The sequence below is a fragment of the Lissotriton helveticus genome, chromosome 8 (assembly GCF_964261635.1).
Source record: "Lissotriton helveticus chromosome 8, aLisHel1.1, whole genome shotgun sequence".
NCBI classification, from domain to species: domain Eukaryota; kingdom Metazoa; phylum Chordata; class Amphibia; order Caudata; family Salamandridae; genus Lissotriton; species Lissotriton helveticus.
The window spans coordinates 1,503,306,872-1,503,330,298 of record NC_136069.1 but is presented as its reverse complement, the minus strand read 5'-3'; the positions used below and the strand labels follow the sequence as shown (position 1 = coordinate 1,503,330,298).

At 38.5% G+C, this 23,427-nt stretch overlaps 1 protein-coding gene across 2 annotated transcripts in view; it reads right to left on the bottom strand.

Annotated features, from left to right (window-relative positions):
* Positions 1–16,834: 16,834 nt before the first annotated feature.
* LOC144773449 (disks large homolog 2) overlaps positions 16,835–23,427 on the bottom strand; it is a 583,523-nt gene continuing 576,930 nt past the window's right edge. For both annotated transcript variants that reach the window (XM_078658480.1, XM_078658479.1), the window contains exon 10: positions 16,835–19,278. In XM_078658480.1, the coding sequence (XP_078514606.1) occupies positions 19,172–19,278 (107 nt within the window). In that variant the 3' untranslated portion in view covers positions 16,835–19,171. The remainder of the gene's footprint in view (positions 19,279–23,427) is intronic.

Below are 23,427 nucleotides of genomic sequence, written 5' to 3'. Positions count from 1 at the left end.
ACATACAGTTCAACATGCAAAAACCTATGTTCTGCATTCAGATCCAGTAAAACCATCCCTAACTTTTCACCTGAGTTGGCTGAGACACTGAGAGTTTCCCTTCATACCCGTACAAACATATACTGTCTCATAAAACCACTCCAGCAACTCATTGCTGATCTCCTGTTAGGGTTTGAAGAATTCCTTGTCACAACACCGATATACTTTATTTGCAACATCTGGAATACCTTCTGTAGTATTTTCTCCCATTGGTGTGAATACTCAGACAAGGGCAGTGGACGGGTTAAAATACACTGCATGCACGGAGAGATGCAAATATTCTTGAAGACCAGGAGTGAGCCATGATTCAAAGAAAGTACATGTATGCCTGAAAACGTCTCTACAGCCACAGTCATGTAACCTTTGGTGATTTACCAGTTTTATAAAAAGAAATAGACTTTACTCCATACATTAGATCTTCCCCCAACCTATCACATGGATGATTAACAATTAAACATTAGGATGGAGCTGCACAATTAGTGCAATAAACCTCACGTGTTGCAGCTGGAAAGCATCTTCCACTTATGCCCCCAGAAGAAGTGAAAATTATGAGACTGGCTATACTGCTGATGGAAGAAAGGAAGAGTGAGCAAGGATTCCACCAATGAGAAAAATTGTATTTAGCGCAAACATTTTAACAGAGGGTTATGGGTAGGAAAACAGAAATGGGAAGTTAGAACAAGAGAAAACAGACATTTGAATAAATATTGAGCCTGTGAACTCGAACAACAAGATTGATATCTTGATACTGAAGTGTTGGACAATATGTACTATTTTTGGTTGAGCTTACACCCTACATTGCTACATGTTGTGCTAAAATGAGAGGAACCACACCAGCTGACCTGGTTCAGTACGTTTTCCTAAGGATCCAACATTTTAGTGTTGTCAGTCTTTTATTTTTTAACATCAGTTTGAAGACAAACCTTGTTATTGGCTTAAAAGACAATGATTATGTATCGCATCTTTACCAACAGTCTTAATAGTTGCACCTACTTTATGTCTTTTTCTTTCTATCAGAAACACTGTGACACAAAACTCACAAGGGGTGGGGTGCCTTGTACTCCAACAGTTAAAAAGAAAAAAACTAAGAAAAGTGAGTCATGCATGATTAGATGTATAGTATATTGTAAAGAGATAAATATATATATTTATATATACTATATATCTCTGTATATATATTTATATATGTATATATCTATAAGAGATATGTGCAATGGATACTAAACATCCAACAACTTAAGAAGATAAATAAACATTCAAGTAAGTCAAGAAATAAATGAAAAATAGCAGGGGTACAACAAACACAGACAATGAAATAGTTATTCATATGAGAAGCACTGTACATAACTAAGCAAAATGTTTACTACTAGGGGCAATTAGCACATTAAGAAGCGAGAAAGTGGTATGACCCAATCAAAAACTAATCTTGAGCACCAGGATGTGCTTCCTCGTCCTGATTAGGACAGACTAGGTGTTAAAGTGCCTCTGCCGTACAGCCTGTTGCCAGAATGCACTTATCTATAAGATACCTTTTATGTCATCAAGGACCTAGTTAAACTTCCAGGATTCCACCCTGTGTGGACATGTTTAGTAAAACTCATTTGGGATGGTGCATAAATACTTTTACTTTATCAAGAGTCCCTCTTAGGCTCTGGAAAAAGTCCAGGAACCTCCCGTTATATATGTGTGAATATGTATGCGTGTTGTAAAGTATACAGGCAATGTGTATATTCACCACTGTGTCCCTAAAGCAGTGTCAATGTGTTAGCTAGGAAATGTAATTCAAATGACCATTCCTGCCCACAAAGCTGTAACGTGTATGACATACACATTCAGCGTTCTCCGTGGCAGCACTGAGAATTTGGAAAGCACTCCCCCTAACATTAGAAGAATTCCATCCATCGCAGCATTCAAAAAGGAAGCAAAATCGTTTTATATGAGGAAATTTCTCCCATGAGGCCATATAGCAGAACTTCTGTCTATAAACCTATTATGTCTGTTTCCATGTTCCCGCTAGCCGTTCATTTACCACATATGGGCTTGTATATACGTTTTCATGTGGTTTTATGTTTTAAGCTGGTTTATGGTCATTTAACTGTTGACTGATATATATGTGTATATGCTTTCCTGAAGTGTAATGTTGTAAATCATTAATGACTTGTAATCTATAAGGTTCGGATTGTTGAAATGCTCCTGTAAAGCGCTCTACGCAGGGTCACGTTCGAGCTATAGAAAACATTAAATAAATAAATAAATTTACAAACGCTTTGCTGACTTTTGTGAAGCAAACCAGGTGCAGAGCTTTGGGCAAACCAGGATTTGCAACATATTGTATCCCAAAGTAAGGAAAAGTTGTGAGATGCAATACTTTGTGTCAAGGGGGCATTTCATGGGTGTTATGGACATTCCCATGCAAACACCCACCAATTGTTAGAAAGTGTATCAATCATCGTGTCTAGGAAGGCATTTATGGATATATGTTTTAAGAGGAAAAACAAATATGAAATATTTAATAATCCACATTTTCTCAACTATACAGATACATAAGGTATAACCTGCGTATATTATGCACACATTGGGATAAGGAGATGGGGCTTGGTAGTTCGAATGAATGTGAAAATGATGAATGCACGTGAATGTGCATGACAATCATGAATGTACGTGGGTGCATTGCACCTCCTGCACTATGCACGAGTCACAAGTGAATGGGTGTGAAACCTCGGAATGTACTAAACCAGATAAATGCTATATGTTTGAACAAAATACATGCCTAAGTCTGGACATTTGTGAATCGGGATCAATCATCTTCGAAGACTCATTGCATAAAGGAAGAGCAGGCCACATTCCATTGAAACTAGGGAAACATGATTTATTCTATTAAAGGCACTATGTTTCCAATACAGACTGGAACTACATCTGGAATAAACTTTTCTTCTTCCTTCTCTCAGATTTCAAATGTATTGGCTTTAAAAAAACTGTACCAAGCACGTGGTATGCTGACTGTGGAGAAAAACTGCCCAATTGAAAGTAAGCAACAAAGTGGTAATATGGAAAGCTCCCCAGATTCTACCACATTGCATCTCTCTAAACCTCCTCAGTCCTGGTTAAAAATCTGTAAGTCCAGTGGTGGGCAGACTGGTACCCTGGAATCATATGTGGTTGGCATATGGGTGCCAGCTCTCTGGGGGATCCATGGACCACTCTAGGTGGCAAATAAGAAATACATATTTCTAGCTGATTTTAAAGGCCCTCAGATTTTTGAGAACGTATTTTATATAAGTGATGGCTTATATTTTAGGCTTCAAGCAAAGAGCATGTGAAATAAAATGTCAACTCCCATGGTTAACCTGTAATTGGTAGTGGTAACTCTGCTTGTTCTCCGCTGAGGTTAGACACCTCTGTTTAGCTCCTAGAAATATCAGAGCAAGTTTGACCCCAATCCAACATCACTTGGTTGTTGGCTACAAAAAGGAAGAAGATTATTGGATTACAGTCAGTCTGCCTCGCGCTTCTTAAAATTCCAGCAAGTATTTTGTTTTCTTGCATATTATTTTAAGTTTGCTAGCCCACTACACTAAAAGACCCCTTCAAACAACAACTGCAGGATGCCGCTAAAGGTAAATGGCATATAATCTTTGACTTGTGCTGAGATGACATTTCAAGTCATGTGCCATGCAGTGGGACTATACACTTAAGCAGATACAGAAATACAAGGCAACAGAGAGAAGCGGTGGTCCAGAAGACATCCCGATTAAAAAGAAAAAAATCCAGGTCACGGAGTATAGTGCCAACCCTGTTAAAACAAAGACTTAGGCTGGGGTAAGGAGGGCCACCCTGTTGATCCTGACAATATACGAATCAAGGATTTGAGGGAGGCTCCATCATTTCAATGGAAAGGGCTGAGGAGGGTCATAGGGAAAATAAAACCCTTTCTGTCAGCACCATGAAGCCCCACAGATAAATCTGCCTTCATTTCCCTGTTTCAGCAAGCTTTCATCTCAGTGTGTTCCACCTTCCTCCCCAAGAGTGGTCACAGGAAGAGTGAAAGACAGCCACAAAGATAGAACCTAGTGAGGAAGGGATGGGAATATGTTAAAGGGCAATGTAGGAAGGTGGTGTGCATATCGAAGGAAGGTGACTGAGAATATGTTTTTGAATACAGTGGTCAACTTCTATTGGTTAACAAGCCTAGAGCCAACTTTGGCATCCCCTTCCACAGCATGGAAATAGATAACTGGCTGAAATGACCATGTGGTTGTGATGGTGACATTTCAGTGGTGAATAGGCCTAGAGTCATCTTTGACATCTCCTTCCAAAGGACATTGGGATAAATATTCTTGCAAAATCAAGGTCCATATTTGTACACTTGTTATGTTTGCTTCATTGCAATGGTAATTTTTGCATGGTATGGTGTAACTGCACCTGGGCCTTCAAGCATATTTTCACTCAGATTCAAGTAGCCCAGAAAGCAACAACCAGCTTACCTTTTGGGAGGATAATATGAGATTTTTTTATCCAGTGCTTCTGGTCTTGAAATTTGCTGCTGAGAGCCCCAATATATCAGTCCAAGCATGTAGCTAATGATGTAGATCATTCTTATCTAAAGGCAACAGTAAACAACTCTTTTCAACAGTCTCAGAAACAGCAATACCCTAGGTTTGGAGATGTCTGGCCATGAATAGTACATGGATGTATAAGTTGACAGAAAGGGTACTCCGTAGCAAGGTTGAGGGAGTACCTTTCACGCCCACATAATGGGCCGTCTGCCAGATTTAAAAGAGGGCGGACCTTTGGTATAATCACAACAGAGATTCCTTGGTCTCTGTTGAGGTTAGACCCCTCTGATGGCCTGACGGAGTAAGGGCAATGAGAGGTTCACCTATATTTATGCTAGTCTAATAGAAACTGCCTCAATGGCAGGTCCTATCAATGCATTAAATATCCGCCCGGCCCGACGAACATTTATAAATTTGGCAGTTGGAACCTCCGCGGGCCGACCACCAACATAGAAATCTGGGCCTCAGTCAGATATTTACTCTTAGTAAATGTAATTTCTAAAGGGACGCATGTGCTGCCAGTGTCACCCCTACCTATCAAAATTTAACATTGGAAGATACGAAAGTGAAGCTAGTCTTCTCTGTTTCAGCACTGCATCAGTTCTCAAAAACTTTGCCTGTTCATGACGCAGAGACTTCTCTGACAGCTCCGGAGTGGCAGGCCTTTCTCAGTGTTGCCAGCTATGATCTGGAATTATCTTCCCATTCAACTACAATCAACTTGAGGAAAAATATTAAGTCTGCTTGTTATACCAGCCTTTTTTGGCCTTTATAGTTATTGAATCTGAAATCATAACTATGGAATCATTTACTGTGCACACAGGCTGGTACATGGGCTGGAGGACATAAATTTTGCATCATTGCATACATCAATTTTAAGGTAGGAATCTGGTAGAAAAGAGGAGGAACCCAATTACTGTTATGATGATTTGTAAAATTGCAATATTTGAAGCGAATGGCTATAGTATTTTGAAAGAACCACACTGCACTCTGAGAAAGGTTTTTACTTGCATACTCATTGCATAAAGGGATTCAAGACAAAGCCTGAATTGAGGAGTGATCGTACACTCTACGTACTTTTGGATATAACCAGTAGAAACTGAAGAGAGTATTTTTTATTTGTAGTGTCTTGTCTAATTAAAGGTTTATATGAGCTGGGTGTCCCTGGCTCACAAAGAGGTGCGCTTATTGAGACATAAGAGACTAGCTCTCCATATTTCTTGCAGACATTGTAGACTATGTCTGGGAGAATGAAGCATGATGTCCAAACTAAAGTTGGAGACCATAGAGAAATGCTTATGAATACCACACGATTCATGATTCAATGCATTATGTACCCACAAGGCAAATCAGTGCTACAAACCTATTTTTAAGATACTTTAAATTACATCTCAGGGGACAATGCAGCATGGAATCAAGAAAAAATCATGTTTCAACTGAGGAGTATTTAGATAAGTGGAAACTCATTTTGGAAGTCTTCACAGTGCTGTTGTATGAGGTGTTCCAAAAAGTGCAAAGGTTTGCCAACCAGCAGCCACTTGTTGCTACTTTCTTAAGTTAAAATTTTGAATTTAAATTTCTTAACTAGCTGTTTCTGATGTTCTCAACATGTTGTCTTAAAATGTGGTTGCATACCAGCTTCTTCTGCAATAAGATAACATAACAACATAACATATGTATTAAGGAAGTGAACATTCAGCCCCTTGCTATCTTGGTGTTGCTTAACAGATGTTTATTGTTACCCGAGTCAATGGTACTTATTTTACTGACCAAGAAATGATTATAGACTAAGTGGACCTTATGGAATTTGAATTTGTGACCATGTGTTCAAATACATACATACATACAGAGACCCCGACACCGCCAAAGCGAGCCTTCACGAAGGGATGAAAGACGTCGCCGAATGGATGAACAGCAGCCGCCTAAAGTTGAACACGGACACGACAGAAGTCCTCATCCTGGGAACATCGCCCTCCGCATGGGACGACTCCTGGTGGCCCCCAGCCCTAGGCGCCGCACCCAAGCCAACAGACGACGCACGCAACTTGGGCATCATCCTGGACTCCTCCCTATCGATGACCAGACAAGTCAACGCCGTCTCCTCATCCTGCTTCCACACACTCCACATGCTCCACAAGATCTTCCAATGGATTCCCACCGAGACAAGGAAGACGGTCACCCAGACCCTCATCACCAGCAGACTGGACTATGGAAACACCCTCTACGCCGGAACAACAGCAAGCTTCAGAAGAGACTCCAGCGCATCCAGAACGCCTCCGCCCGACTCATCCTGGACATCCCCCGTCGCAGCCACATCTCGAGCCACCTGAGAGACCTACACTGGCTCCCTGTCAACAAGAGGATCACGTTCAGACTCCTCACCCACGCACACAAATCCCTCCACGACCTGGGCCCTAGGTACCTCAACGACCGCCTGACCTTCTACACGCCCACCCGCGAGCTGCGATCAGCCAACCTCGCCCTCGCCGTCGTGCCTCGCATCCAGAGAGCCACCGCCGGAGGAAGATCCTTCTCCTACCTAGCGGCTAAGACATGGAACTCCCTGCCCGTCCGCCTGCGGATGACCCAGGACCACCTCGCCTTCAGGAAACAGCTCAAGACCTGGCTGTTCGAGCAGTAGCAGACCCCCCTCCCCACTCGCCTTGAGACCCTTCCGGGTGAGTAGTGCGCGATATAAATGCCATGATTGATTGATTGATTGATTGATGTATTGGCCCACTGAGCGACCAGACCTGCGATGGGGTGATGGTTAGCTGTACAATATGCCTGCCACAATACTTCAAACCAAATTTGTTCAGTTCTGGTGCCCAGTGTAGCAGCATTATTGCTGATGACACACTACCCTGTTGTTTTGGGTGGCAGACAAGATAAGTAGCTACATTCTGTGACCACTGAAGGTGGGTTCTCATTTGGGGCTAGATGTAGGTAAATCAGATTTACCGCTTCATAAATACCGAATTTTACCGATTCGGTATTCATGAATCGGTAAATCTGATGTAGGTATTTATTCGGTAAAAAATACTGAATCTGTATGATTCGGTATTTACCGATTCTGTAATTACAGAATCGGTATTTGCCATTGATTCCTATGGGCCTTGAGGCCCATAGGAATCAATGCCAAATACCGATTCGGTAATTAAAGAATCGGTAAAAATACCGAATTGCCAAGGGGGACAGGGTGTCACTTTGACACCCTGTAGCACCCCAGTTTTTGCCTTGTGTGTAATGTGACACACATACATGCCCTTAGGGCATATCTGTGTGTCACATGGCATAGGTGTACATGCACAGATATGCATGTACACTGGAATTCGGTATTTTACCACCCAATAGGATTGGGTGGTAAATACCGACTCCTAAAGGGCCTGTGGCACTCTTTGAAGTGCCAGCTACATCTGGAATTACAGAATCGGTATATTTACCGATTCGGTAATTTACCGACTCTGTATATTTACCGAATCGGTAAATTTACAGATTCTGTAATTCTGAGCCCCTCTACATTTCAAACCCCAAATACCGGTCGGTACCGGCCGAAATCGTCTGTTACCGACCGGTAAAGGCCTTCCTACATCTGGCCCATAGTCTGATAAGTCTAAGTTAACACTCTTAACATAGTCAATCGTTGTCAATATCAAGGTCATTGTGGCCTGGGCCTTATGAGGGAAGCTGTGAATAGATAGGATTCCTTTTGATAGTATAAACAGATATACACATGCTTTTGGAACTATGGATATTTGTACATGAAGTGCTATATAAAGGTAGTTAGTATGAGTAGCTGTAGTAATATGCTCAATTTGTGCTAGATCAGACTCTAAGAGTACTCTTGTGAGTTATAAGTATGCAAATAATGTTGGATATGTTCCCAGAGACTCTGCCCAGGTGTTTATAATTCTGCAGGTAGAGCTAACAGATATGTCAGTTTTCATCAAATCCGTGTTGAGGTAGTTATGTTGCATCCAGTTATTGATGGCCAACAGTCTTCTGAAGAAGGTAAGAGCCATAGCAAAACATCTACTTGTGATAATCCTGAAAGCCAAACAGCTGGTAGGTAACACATGGCTGTATGAATGTTTCTTCCAGCATGATAAATAGGTATTCCTATTAAAACCCCTTCTGAGTAGGAGCTTTGTTCCCAGAAAAACATAATTGATACAAATTGGCTCCATTGTTGGTTCACTGTGTTGAAGGGTGGAAAGACAATTGATGGTGAATTATCCTTAAGTGCTGGAGCAGGATTGCTGGATTGATACATCTTTGATCACAGCACAAAAAAGTTGACTAATCTATGTTCAATACTTCATAACGCACTGAGTAAATAATGACCTGCAAACAAGTAAACTACTTTCTAAGCTATAAGTATGCAGTGTGTTGTGTTGTAAATACTGAATAATTGCATGTCTTAGCAAGGAGGAGAATGCCTGACAAAAAAAGCTGATAAGGCCAAGTTGGTAAAATCAAAGGAAAGATTTCCATCTAACTGAACAAATACATACAGGTTGTATGAGGTTTAAAGGTATCCACAGTTTTGATTCCATTCTTCCAAGATGCTGTGAGGTGCTATATGGCTCTCTTTGGTGTCAAAGAGAACAAGTGATGAGGAATAGTTGTGAAGATCTTTCCTATGGTTGGTGAGCTATGCTCCCACTCTTGCATATTATAATTAAGGCAAATCAGGCCATAAAATTCCAGAGTGTATGGTAAAATATTTGCAGCTTGGGAATTTATCTGAATGGGCGCTGACATATCCTTAAACATTTTTAAAGTAATATGGCAAACATGTATTCAATGCTAAGTCAAGAATCTTGACCCTACACCAAATTGACACTATGAGCATTCACTTACTTGAACACAGGTAGTATAGTTCAGAGACACCCATATTGAGTATATAATAACGGTGGCTAATGCAGGCATTCAAGGTGATGTAATATTACTTACAATTTATGTAACAGTTTCGCATTCATATATTACCCACATGGGAGGTACTGAATGAGTTTTGCAACTTGGTGTCTCAGGAATTAACAACCGTGTTATCACCAAGTTATTACATTAAGTAAGCTCTACATAACAATTATTTGAAATTTTAAGATCAGTATTGTTTCCAAATTTCCAAATAGTATGGGGGTCTAATGGGGATGTCTGTTGTGTAAATATTTTAATGGCTTACTTTAAACATCTCTATATCTTAAATGATGAGATACTGAGAAGGTCAATAATTTGGAATAGATTCACAGAGGGCACATTTCAATTGTTGAGCGGGATGCAGGTGGAGTCAAACATTTTCATGGGCATATTAAAGTCAATACACTTTAGGATTAAATTTGCTGAGGATATTGGAAAACACTTTTCTATAATTGCAGGGAAACTGTCAACATATATAGTTAGGAGACAGTCGGGCATAATAATTTAGAATGCAAAGAGTTTTTACCAAGTGTGTTTAAAAAGAAACTTACCTAAAAGCCAATTACTCAGGGTAGAACAAGTGGCAGGATTAAAAAATTATACAACAATGTAAGAGACAACTTTAGCCAACAGATATTCTTGAGGATGTTGTCAATAAAGCATTGATATTTGATAATATGGGTCTTTAGAAACTACAGACGAGAGATCAGGAGTGAATAACTCTTACTAGTAAGTAAACTGAATGAATTATTTGTTGAAAAACCTCTGCATGACATATAAATGTGGAATGAATTTAGAAGATAAATTGTTACATATACATCTTTCAATTATAGAATATACTCAACATGAATTAGCACCAAGGAAGAATGGAACATTTGCCTCTTTATCATGCTATAACTGCTATAACCTTATTACAGAGATAGTTTCATATCCATCTATGGGAAGGGATATACATATACCACAGAATTGCACTTGGGTGAATAGCTTTGTGATGTAAGCAGTCATACCCATGTGGCATATATACTGTTGACATTACAAGACCTGTGAAACATAATAATTTAACATAGATCTCTTAATATAGCAAACAATATTTCATCAGTGGCATGAGGCTTTCAACTTTATCGTCATACTGTTGATCAAATACTATTGCAAGTGGATTATGTACCACCAATGAAAAGAGGAGTAAATACAGAAAAGGTTTAAAGAGAAACATAATGCCCGAGCACAACCTCTACATGAACTAATGAGGCATTATATCTTGCTTGCTTTAATTGGGAGGATAATTGGTCAGTAACAGATAACATACTAATCAACAGTAAATAAAATAAGACGTATCAATAGTACTATCAAAATGAAGGTGTGAACAACACCTAAACTTGTGTTTGGGACTGTTATAGAGTCAGTAAGGGTTATTCCTAGAGGAGATAATCCATTTTCAGGTTACCATTGATGTATTGCTGTCTGGGTTAAAGGGATAGCACCTGCTTGAAGGCCAAAGACAGATTTGGATATTTAAACATGAATGTTCATGGACTTTTTCATACCACTACTTACATGTATTAGTTGTGGGGTGTATATATAACTAGATTGTGATCTGCAATTTTGTTCAGAAATAGTACAATTGATTGTCTTTTTTGTGTGTTTTGGGTTGACAGACTTAACATGTTTATATATATTCTTTTTAAATAAATTGGGAAATTATAGAATATCACAATGTATATCCTGATGAACAAACAAGTGTGCTTTAAAAGCATTGAATAGGTTTGGACAGATACTGTTTGGACAGATACTATTTGGCCAATGATATACTTTGTGAATGCGCATTTATAAGAAACAAAGAGGATATTACCACAGGATTTGAAGCCTAGCTGATGAATACAAGATAATCCGAGATACATAATATGACACAGAAACACACCAATCTATGAATCTTGATTGTACACCTCTTTGTGGTAAGAAGGGTACAGTCATGGTGAGCCTCAGAATTCTTTGTGAAAAGGTTAGGGTGCCTGGGTTTGAAAAAAGTTAATTTATTAACTGAAATAATGACATTTCATTTCTTATTAGTGGGGGACAATATGCAATTTCCTTATATAGGACACACCATAAGCACAGCTACTGTATGTGCTATTAGAATGTGCACATTAGAAGGTGTCAATATGTAAGTATCTTGATTATTTGGTGTATAATGATAACAAAATAATCAGTATTTTGTTTTGTTAAACTGTTGAACAATGTCATATTCGTGTATTTTAATGTTAGGGGACCATTGCAATTGCCTCTCTGCATGATTTGGGTTTGTAAATATAGTTGCTGTAATGTTGGACTGTCCTATCTTTTATGAGTGGACACTCCACAGTCATATAGATACTACTAGTAGAATACCTTTTTGAATATGAAATAATTATAAACTTACACAAAAGTGTAAGTTTACCTTTGTGAATCAGCTGTAGGTGTTTTTACAAATATTCCACTACAGGCACTATAGTAAAAACTAGATCTACAATTCTTTGCATCTAAATCCTTACAGGAATAGTATGATTCTGTAAAAGGAACACTGAAACAGATTACGTCGGAAATAAACAATTTCTGTGAATTTACTTCACCAACAATCTGTGATTTAAGTACCGTGTTACTATCTGGGAAAGAGAACATAATAGCACACAGGAATGCAAGTATCCCTGCATTGAACGGTGGTGAAAGGCTGTTTACCAGTGGTGTCCAATGTAGGTTCACAAGGACCAAATCCATGTCAGATTTTCAGAATATCTGTATAAAATATATTTATGTACAACTAATGTAAATATACATAGTCAAAGGTTTTCAAGCATGCCTGGCATGAACTTGGCCATTCTGGACTTATGCTGGCAAGAAAAAATGTCTTGCCAAAAATATACAGAATACTCAGAGCCATGTATTACTTACACAGTGTGTTTAACACGTATTCAGGAATTAGTAAATAGAGTTTCATCTGAGACTACTAGTATACTTGATGACTTATCATAAATTCCTGTCCTTGAAGTAAGGCCAAATATTATTACTGAATAGGGCAAGTCCTTGGTCTAATCTGACAATGTGAGATTTTGATTCCTCTCAAATCAATGTACTCTTTCATTTATTGGGGGATCTTTACTGTTACACAAATGATCCTTCCAAACAGGCTGGTCGTTCAGTGCATCGGCACTGTTGCTTTATCAATTGGTATCCTTTCTTTATGTGGTGTGTCTATTTCTCCCAAATAATTTGTCATTATTTCCTTCAGCGAGGGTGTGTTGACTTTTTCAACATTGCGCTGGCTTCTATCTGACATTCTGGTATATGACTTTTATAACTATTACAGCCATCTCTTAGCTTTGGAAAGCCTACACTCATCACTATCCTCATCCCTTGACATTGCTTTCACACCTATTGTATACTACTCTTGCCTTGAAGCTGCACATATTGTTATTGCATAAGCTAAGTTTTTAGGAGAGATTTTTAGTTTCCCAAATGGTACCGGCTCCCCCTGCATATCTTCAGTAAAGACTGACATTGTGCATACTGTTATAGAAAAAGCATACATTTTAGTAGGGCCTTTTAGTTTCCCAAATGAGACCCCTTCTACACACCTATCATCTGTAACTAGTGAGGTTATCACTTTTGCAGTTTGTTCCTTGTTCTATTAAATTTGTCCAAGTGACTGTCTCTCATTTGCCTCCCTTACCTTTACGTTCAATACAATTATGCACATGATTTCTGTGGTAGACAACCGTTTCAACGCAAATTTTACGACAAACTACTTTTACAGCGCAACTTTTACAACGCAGGATCCATTACAACGAATGTCTTTACAACGCATGTTTTACATCGCAGATGCCTTTACAACGTAAGTATTGGTAAGTATATAATTATAAATATTAATTAATTAATATATTTAAAAATAAAATATTATTTATTAAATTTTTTTTATGTAATTCTATTATTAATTAATATTTTTACCCCTACACTATCCAGCACTTACCCTACTATTTCACCCCCCTGGAGTTAGAATAGTAATTTTTACCCCTACACTATCCAGCACTTACCCTACTATTACATCCCCCTGGAGTTAGAATAGTAATTTTTACCCCTACACTATCCAGCACTTACCCTACTATTTCACCCCCCTGGAGTTAGAATAGTAATTTTTACCCCTACACTATCCAGCACTTACCCTACTATTTCACTCCCCTGGAGTTAGAATAGTAATTTTTACCCCTACACTATCCAGCACTTACCCTACTATTACACCCCCCTGGAGTTAGAATAGTAATTTTTACCCCTACACTATCCAGAACTTACCCTACTATTACACCCATTATTTTAAAAAACATAAATTATTTAATAAAAAATATATATATATTTATAAAAAAAATTTTAAGTAAAATTAAAATTAAATTAAATTATATTAATTTAAATTAATTACATTTAAAAAACAATTATATACTTACCCATACTTACGCTGTAATGGCATGCGTTGTAAAGGCATCTGCGATGTAAAAACATGCGTTGTAAAGACATTCGGTGTAATGGATCCTGCGTTGTAAAAATTGCGTTGTAAAGGTAGGCGTTGTAAAAGTATGCGTCGTAACGTCATACATCCGATTTCTGTGCACACACTCACTGTGCCTTCTATGTTATGGAACCATGCATACTTTCATTACAAGATGCATTACGATGTTCTTGCTCCTTTCTCCTTTCATCATCGCACTGACATGCTTCACGGTTCTAGACTGGTTTATTCTTGAGTTTCCCCTTCTACTTTCAACATGCTTTCTTGTTACTATTTCTTTGACTAGATCTGCTCCTTGGCCACTCCTATGGCATCTTATAGGAATCCGATCACCAATCTCTGGCATAGTGGGATGTTACTTTTCACTATATAAAGTCACACCTGATATTATGACTCATGTAGTGAGTCTTCAATTGCCCACTGTTACATATTCTTCTACTCTTTAATCTATTATTGTGACTAAAAGGCACTTCAGACTTGATAAACTTCAGGGTATTTAGGACCTTTAAAATCAATGTACTTTTTTTTCAACAAGGTGCTCTTATAATAATATCTGGTAAATTTTGTCTGGTTTATCTACAGTACTTTGCTATACTTGCAACCATAAAACACTAAATGACATATCCCCCACAGGTAGTTACCTAGATTTTGGGTTAGAGTACAATTGGACCAGTTAAGAGTAGTGTCATTCTGTAGGTTTTTCAAGATGCAATGAAAAACAGTTGCCTAACTATCTGAAGGTGGTTTTAGGTTAGAAGTGGAAATTCTATAACATGTTATTACATAGGTTCCATTATCCAAAGGGATCGAACATTTTGTCACTGTGATTAACTTACATTAGCATTTTCTTTCCGCATGTTAATAGGCATATATTGTTTCCCCTTTAATGTACCCATAGTTTCTTTGAATTGCACAGTGAACGTTTAACAGAAGTCATGAGGATTTGAACTCTGATGCATTTTGGCAAAATTGTTGTTAAGTCAATTGAACTGCATATAGTGAATGAGAGAACAATTGTCAATATTATGAAAATCAGAATTCTAGAGCATTGTGTCAATGTTGTAACCAACAAAACCACCAGAAACAAACATGCCCCAGTTACTCAAGCCCTAATTCTGGATAAGGATATTTGTAGATGTACGACTGACACATGTGTTTCACTGAGCTAAAAACCTTTAATTGACAGTTCACACTTTTTACGAGTGAAACATGATTTGGATGTTGGGCCTGCACATGCATGGGGTTTACATTGTGTGTAGTATTCACATGCTTTGATTTGATGCGACTATTATGGCAAATTGAATAAGACTCGCATGCAGATTATGTCGATAAATAAACTTTGGCAAATGCATAATTATGCCACTATATGTGTGTTTACACATTGTATGCATTTTTGTTAATTGGCATGTTGATTGCTTTTTATCTTTTCATGTTTTCTCTTAGGAATATTTTTCTAAGACAGAAGGATCCGTATTGAACAGAATAGCGAGTAGCAATCTGGTATTGTATGCGTGAAATTAGAACGCATGTGTAATATATAGGGAAATATTGACGGGTCATATAGGGTACAATTCGGTCCAGAAGTAAGTCCCGGACTACGTTTGGGCCAGTGAAGGCCTGAATCATGTCAACCTGACCATATGTGGACACACGCACCATAACAGGGCTTTTATGGTCCGGGTTTGTTTTTAATCATCCCTCTTCCACCAAAGAATAAACCCTAGAAAGGTATGGATGGTAGGCGGTAGGGATTTTTATTGGACACTCTTTTTCTTTGGTTCCCTTCTAATGACCCACTTGCAGCCCTGAATGAGGGTCTCGCTCGCCATTAGAGGATGCTTTGGCGAAAGCAGGATGGCCAATGATGAAGCATGACACCCGGTGGGAGGGGGATAGGAGGAGTGAGACCATCCAGATTATTTTTCATATATATTTTTTGTAACGTCCAAGGATCTGGATGAGTGTTGTTGCCAGTTGGTCCATATACACCCTTGATGAGGGAATTCCTACATGCTAGGGAGTATAAGGCCAGAATTAGGGCTTGAGTAAAAGGGGCTCGTTTGTTTCTGGTGGTTTCATATCTTATAGGTGAGAGCACAAACGGTCTACCCAAAAACTTCTCCTATTCCCTCGGCCCCAGCATAAGTGGGGCATTTTGTGGTTAAATGTTGTAATCAAGCTTCAAAACATGTTTTTCATTCTTGGTTTGCAGCCCTGAGAAAGCTTGACAATGTGAGAACTAAACACATTGGCTGTTACCCTACGACATATATAATAAAGGACTATAATTACTGTGAAATAAATATTCCCTAAATGGATATAAGTATCTGAATTTTTATTGAGCTATGGACTCTTTTCGTAAATCTCGCACCAAAATTAGCTTATCTGCTCAAACTGAGATAAATTAATGTTACCTCTTCATTTTTGAGTGACTCTGCTTGTGTGTTTGTGATGTCAGTGAAAAAAATTTACCCTGTGTATTCTACACAGTGAGGAAAGCCAAATTCATGACTGAAGTGGATGAAAGAGGGGTTTGAGTGGTGCAATGGTACTAGATCTCAGGGACCCAAATAGCACAGGTTTTGCTCTGACTTAATCTTGTAGCATTACTGAATGACAGGAGTCTGCCAGGGATACTACAAGGCTAAGTCACACTTACTCTTACACCAAGCTTTTAGAATCACGCAAAGCAACTTTAAAGTGAAATCAAGGGTATGAAAAAAAACTCAGAAATGAGGAAGCAGATTCAAAAACACAAAAAATAAAATGGATGTATACAAATTACATGAAAACACCCAAAACATAATAGTTTACTACTTAATGACATACAGTGTATTTGGTAAGTCAAGCATGTGTTTCTAAAGACAAAATGGACAACCAACATGTTCAGTTAAAAAAGTGTATACATCTAAGCATTAAGAGCCTGTGTTTATTGAACTTTCCTAGACATAGAAAAGTTGCTGAAAGTAAGAGGTGAAAACTGAGTGCCCGATTCACAAAAGTAATAACTTTACTACTCCTAAATGCCCTTTGTGAATACCGAAAGTCGTAAAGTTAGGATTTTGCCTAAGATTACTTTTGTGAATCGGGGCCTGAGTTTTTCTGGTAGCCACAATTTTCTTTGTTGTCCAACATAAATTACAACCCAACGTTCTCATTTTCCCTGGGTAGTATAATTGATAAAATATAAATAAGTAGTAGCAGTGAACTTAAAATAAATCTAAGGCCTCTGATATTAGAGGTCTGGATAAAATATGGTTATGCCTGTGGGCAGCACACTAGTTCAATAAAACCAGTAAGATTGATCAATGCGTAGTTATGTAATTGTCCGAGAATTTATAAAATCCAATCGGTGAACACACTTCGCAAATATACATACACATTTCTGCCTTAGCTAGCGTTCTGAAATAATAATTGTTTCTGACCATCAGTTTGGTATTTATCAGATGTTATGCAATTGTTGTAAACAAGTATTATATGGTTTGCAATTTACAAAGAGAACAACAGCGCCCAACTTAGATCAAGGGTTCCAGATCCATGTCCGATTTTCAAGAAAACGTGGCACTATGTATTTGAGTTCCATTTACATTTTGTGTATGTAAAGTCTATTTTGTGGATATCTTTAACATCTGTTGCGGATCTATGTTGCACAATCCTCCATACAAGGACTTAGTTCCAACAGAAAAAATAGCAACTATGTCATGGATAGGAGTTAAAGAAAAGTAACTCATAATAACTAATCTTAAATTACCAATCTAGGACTAGGTGTTACTGAACTACAACTGCTTGTATGGGGCAAAGTTCTTTTTAAAGTTTGGTACCTGGTGTTAAAGGCTGAAACCACTGCCAACTTAAGAAATCTATACATACTCACAATAACCTATTTTATAAGAACTTTCATTTCGAAGACGACCCCGCAGTAATGTAGACACACTAGACCAACATGGAAACTCTTTTTGCCTGACACGTTAGAGACCAAGATTTTGGTGCATGGAAGAGGAAGCATGAATGTGCTGTGTTCTGCAGATGGGGTTTGTGTTGTATTACGTTTTCTAATATTGTCCTTCCGATGCTAGACAGCCACATTCAGATAACAGACAGTGGAACATTTCACAGCCTGGACCAAAAATGGACCATACGCTACAGAAAAGAAGTGTTTGAAACTGAAGGCAGAAGGGGTAAATTACCCACCGTGCCTTGTGAAAAGGCATCACAAATTCAGAAACTTTCTTGTCTTGCCTCTTTCTGACATGTTACTAGTGTTGTGACCTTGAGAGAGAGGACAGCTTCCAGTGGGGATACACAATATTACAAATTCTCTGCCAGATGAAATCTATTATTTATATGACCCCCCAGTTGTTTTCCTAGTAGGAATGCAAATGGATGCTATCTTGCTATATTGTGGAATTGAGACCCGCTAGCTGAAAATATGCATCCAGGAATGAATGTTGGGTGACTCCCCTCTATGATTAGTGGGAGTGGTTAATTACAGTAGAATTCCCTGTGTAACTATTGTCACTACCCTTTTAAAATATATGTCAAATCATCCAAGCAGCACAGTGGCTATGTGACCCTTCTCAGTTGTCCTTCTAGATTTGCAGCTGACTCCCATGGATAACCTTAGTGACCACTTCGGCCATTAATTTTGAAGTGATATAAAATTAATGATCCACATGACGGCCAGACCAAGTAATGGTATACCAAGCATTTCCGCACATGAATGAATTAGGGTTGAACTGGAACCATGCCATATAGGTTGCCAAAGCTGGATAAACATTGAGAGTCAATGAAGGATATAGTAAGCCATTAACGATAAGGCTGTCCAGCAGGACTTGGATGTGGTGGTGTGCTCTTGTTGGAAGGAGATCCACATTGCAATCAGCTGCTTGGAGGATTTACTGGGCTTTTAGATGTTTGTATTCATTTATGCAGAAGAGGTCTTTTCTTTTCATACCCTTTCTAAGTTTAGTATGGCTTCCAACTATTCAGTGTTGTACATTCAGTAACAATCACACTGACTGAAAAGACATAAATGCAACAAAGACATAAAAGCCTCCAAGTAGTAGATTATTGTAGTCCTCTAAATAATCCTCTCCATTTTCGATCAGAGGTGCAACAGCTACATTTATAACTTTTCTTTTGATGGAATCCAGATGACAGGGCCAGATTGTTCTTCAATCACCTGCTTGCAACAGTTGTATATATCTTCTAAAGTATCTCCTTGAACAATAGCTGAAAAGATTTAATTAAGAAGGATGTTAATTACATCTATTATTGCAATTAGACATGAAATGCTGTATTAGGTTGTAAGAATGTAAGCAGATTTTAATGATATTTTATATTTGTCATTCTATGTAGAAACGGAAACAACACATTACTGACTTTTAACTAATGTTTAGTAGCCGATAACATAATAGAACAGTAACATTACACCAGCACAAAGTATGGTATTTTTTTCACCCTTCCATAGAAAACAATGATAACCAATCATACCTTGTTGAAGGTTGGACAACCTCTCACTGGCCCTTTACCTCTTTAGCAACCTCCATAACCAACATCAGTCTCAATTATACAAAGATTAACTCCACTCAACTGACACTTCCAACAATATCATACTTGCTCCTCATAAACCTCTCTCTTCCTTGCTAGCCCTCCTTGGCAAGCTTTGCACCATCAACACTTATTTTATTTATTGTACATAATTTTTAAAAAACTTGAGTCTTCGAAACATATCTTTCATCATAATATGTGAACATCATTACATTAATCCCAGTCTATAAATCCTTTCCCCACAACAGATAGTTCTAATTCTGTGCATCAGTTTAAAAAGAAAAGCACATTTTGAGTGTTTCATGTCCCCGTCATTTTACAAGGCATTTTCATTTCCACTTACTCCACTTACTTACCTGTGATCATCATTGTTCTGATTTCTGCTCTACCATACCATACAGCCCTGTTGTTAAAGTATTTTGCACAACTGAATTGAACTTAAGTGCATAAAACAAGTGCATCGCCACCATAAAATATACCAATCCCTATTCATAGAATCAGAAGCAGCAAATTATTTTGTTAGGTACACTGACAGAGAGGTTGGTGATCCAGAGTAAAGATAGAGTTAATTGGGATGGGACATTTAGTAGCTTTCCGGATCATGGAAGGGAATGTGCACTAAAGTTCATAGACTACCCTGTCAGATAGCACTAAAGTTTAGCTGACATTCAGCATCTGGAGGTGGAGGATTTAAATGTACCTTTAGCAACTCAGCAAATGTAAAGGCCATTAAGAGAATCTCTGTACCACACTTTATATATGGTACACTGCATTTGTGTAGCACTGTTAGGGTATTAAATCCCTCTAGCTGTTTGGACAAGGTTAGTTATAACAAATCCAATATATTTTATAACCCCTCATCCTGAAGCTTGGAACTATTTTCTTAGAAAAAGTAATATTAAAATGGCTGTCCTAATATCATTCGTCCCTTTAAAGCAAATGTTAAACACATTTCAGGGGTACATGTCAGTAAAAAGGTGGAGGTGATTGAGAAAGATTGGAACATCAAATACATATTATCACCATATATTATGCATGTTACCCATGCAGTCCCACAGTGAAACCTGGTTCTGAGAGAAAGTAGGGCATTTTAAGTAGAGGATTCTTCATACGACATTTTCAGACCCCACTGCATAGTTTATTTGCATTAAGATGTCTCATAACTTGAGCATAACAATAACATTTTGAATACAAAGTCTTCTTTGCTTCATCCCAAACCAGCACTTCTCTTTACAATGGATCACAAAGAATCTATAACTTACAAGGTTTTTCATACACAATTGCAAGGATTTTTAGAACTAAAGTCAGGACTCTTGTAGTGTAGTTCCTATATTCCCAATAGGCTCTGTGCATTGGAATAACATAAATGATAGTTTAGACGTAGGACTTAGGTCGACTAGGTCTCAATTGAATATGTTAGACTTTATTATGAATGCCAGCTAGCTCAGAGGTCACTAGAAACGTTCTCGAATTCACAAGAAGGGATTCGTTTCTGACAACCGCATAAACATGACAACTTTGCCCCCCTAGAACAAGGAGTATATCTCCAGAGTCGCGGAAACAATAGATAGCTATTTTACTCAGTCAATCGTGCATGCTTAGTTTCACCAGAAGTCCAGAGAAACAGAGAGACGGGCGTTTTCAATAAAAGAGGTTATTTATTGAACAGTCTTCTTTCTCATGCAAGAGAAGTGAATTGCTACAATCGCAATACTTGTCATAAAGTAAAGTGCGTAAAGTAAAAGGAGTATTATAAAATAATACTGTAAAAGCATAGTATGGTTTCTAAGCCATACGGTGTTTAAAATGGATAAAATACATACAATGATAAAATAATGACTAAACGTACTCAACTGGTGCTTCTAAGATACGCCTACCCCGGTGTACCTAACCTAAGCCTAGTACAGGGAGGGAGTAAGGGAGATGTAGTTTGAGTTTAAGATAGTTTCTGCCAAGAATCTAAATCAAGAATTCTCTAAGGGTCTAATCAGCTCCGTACCTTGGTTATAGAATGAAGAAGGTCTTGTATCTCTCTCTCAGGACTCAATCTCCAAGCAACCCGCAAGGGTGACAGGGAAACACTGGAGCTAGATTTTTCGGCAGGAGAAAAGACAGCGTCTTTCTCAGTGCGTCAGCGGGAGGGTCGGCTTCCTTCAGCACTTGCTACAGCAGGGCGTCGGGCAAGTAGATAGTCGATCTGCTCCAAACCACCGCGTGTCTTGCTAGGGCAGATGCTGGTATATTTATACCTGGAAGGTGCCGAGTTTGACGTAAGGTTGGACATAAGACATCACTAAGAACTCGCAGTTCTTTCAGGACTCCGGGAGTTCTAGGACAAATCAATACAGAAGCAGGGGGGATTCCCGGGCTGCTGGAGGCTTGGTTTGTTTAAGAACACGTTATGCTTTCTAGGAGTCTATAGGAGTAGCCTTGCCGTATTTGGACTGCATTGGCTATGTCTTAATATGGGTATGATTCTTATGCCTATATAAGGATATGATTTGATATAACCACATACGGGCATGAATCAGGAATATTTAACTAGAGTCCTAGATTCGTCTACAACGCCCACTCCACGTATAATGTCCATCATTACTAAATACTAAGCAATTTTAAACATATCTATGCATGTGTTTTCCATCCCACCCCAAAATACATAAAATGCATTTGAAATGGAATATACACACGAAAAATGAGTTTTATACTGTACGTTTTCAAGCAGTGGTATCATTCAGAGAATGCATATATTGTACATTGACATGGTGACTGAATGAATCACGAAATTTACATTTATGAAATGGCTCTTAATACAGAAGAGAGGGTCGAGACCATTTCATCACATATTTATACAAGACTGTACATGTTCAAGAGGCTAAGTCAAAATATTGTCTCTAGAGTTTACAAAAATAGAAATCTTGTTCTCTAAGAATAGTTCTACTTTAAGCAGAGTATCATGTGCCAAAAAAGGTAAATATTTTGGGAACGGGGAAAAATTATTTTGCTTTCAGGGGAAAAATAGTTCCAATAGTTTTTTTGAAGTTCTGTTTATCAAAACTGAAGGCCGAATTCAGAGTTCAGGGAACGCTGTGTGCTTGTGTTTTCAAAAGTTATTCTCGTTGTTAGGAGAGAACATTAACTCAGATAGGATGGCAAAGAATTCGTCTACAACAGTAGGTGAAAGTTGGACCATGTCTGAAAAAGTAGAAATAGTGCATATGTGAGATGCATTGCCATCATCGGTGTCTAGATCAGCAATGGTCACAGAAGGTTGCACCTGTGTGCCGCTTTCATCTCGTACCTCACCGCCACCTAATCGTAATGGTGAGGTCTCAACGAATGGCGTCATCAGAATAGGTAGCCGCTGGGGACAACACGTTGCATGAGCCGTTACCGAACCAAGCAAAGTATCGATATCCATAGGTACTGCTGATGGGAGTGTGAGACAGACGTCTAACACGCATTCTTCTCCACAGAGCAGGCATCGTAGAACAGGTAGGATGCAATCTTGCCAGATTGGTCTGAATTAAATAAACCAGGTAGTATTCAGATCACTTAGCCAAGCCAAGCTGAGGACTTTAGTAATCCGATCTCGGTATCGCATTGCTAGGAGCGTTTCTTCCATTGTAGCCTGAGTTTTGTCTGTGACTGGACTTGCCATATCGGAGCAGAAGGAACAAAAATAAGATTCCTGCTATGAGTCCCAAGATGAGGGCAGGCCGCCGAACACAGAGTGCATGAAATTCGGGAAGATGCTCAGGACTGCTTCAAAGGGTGCTAACAGTCCAGAAAAAATTGTCTTAAATACATGTGCGATGCCACTGGTATCAGACA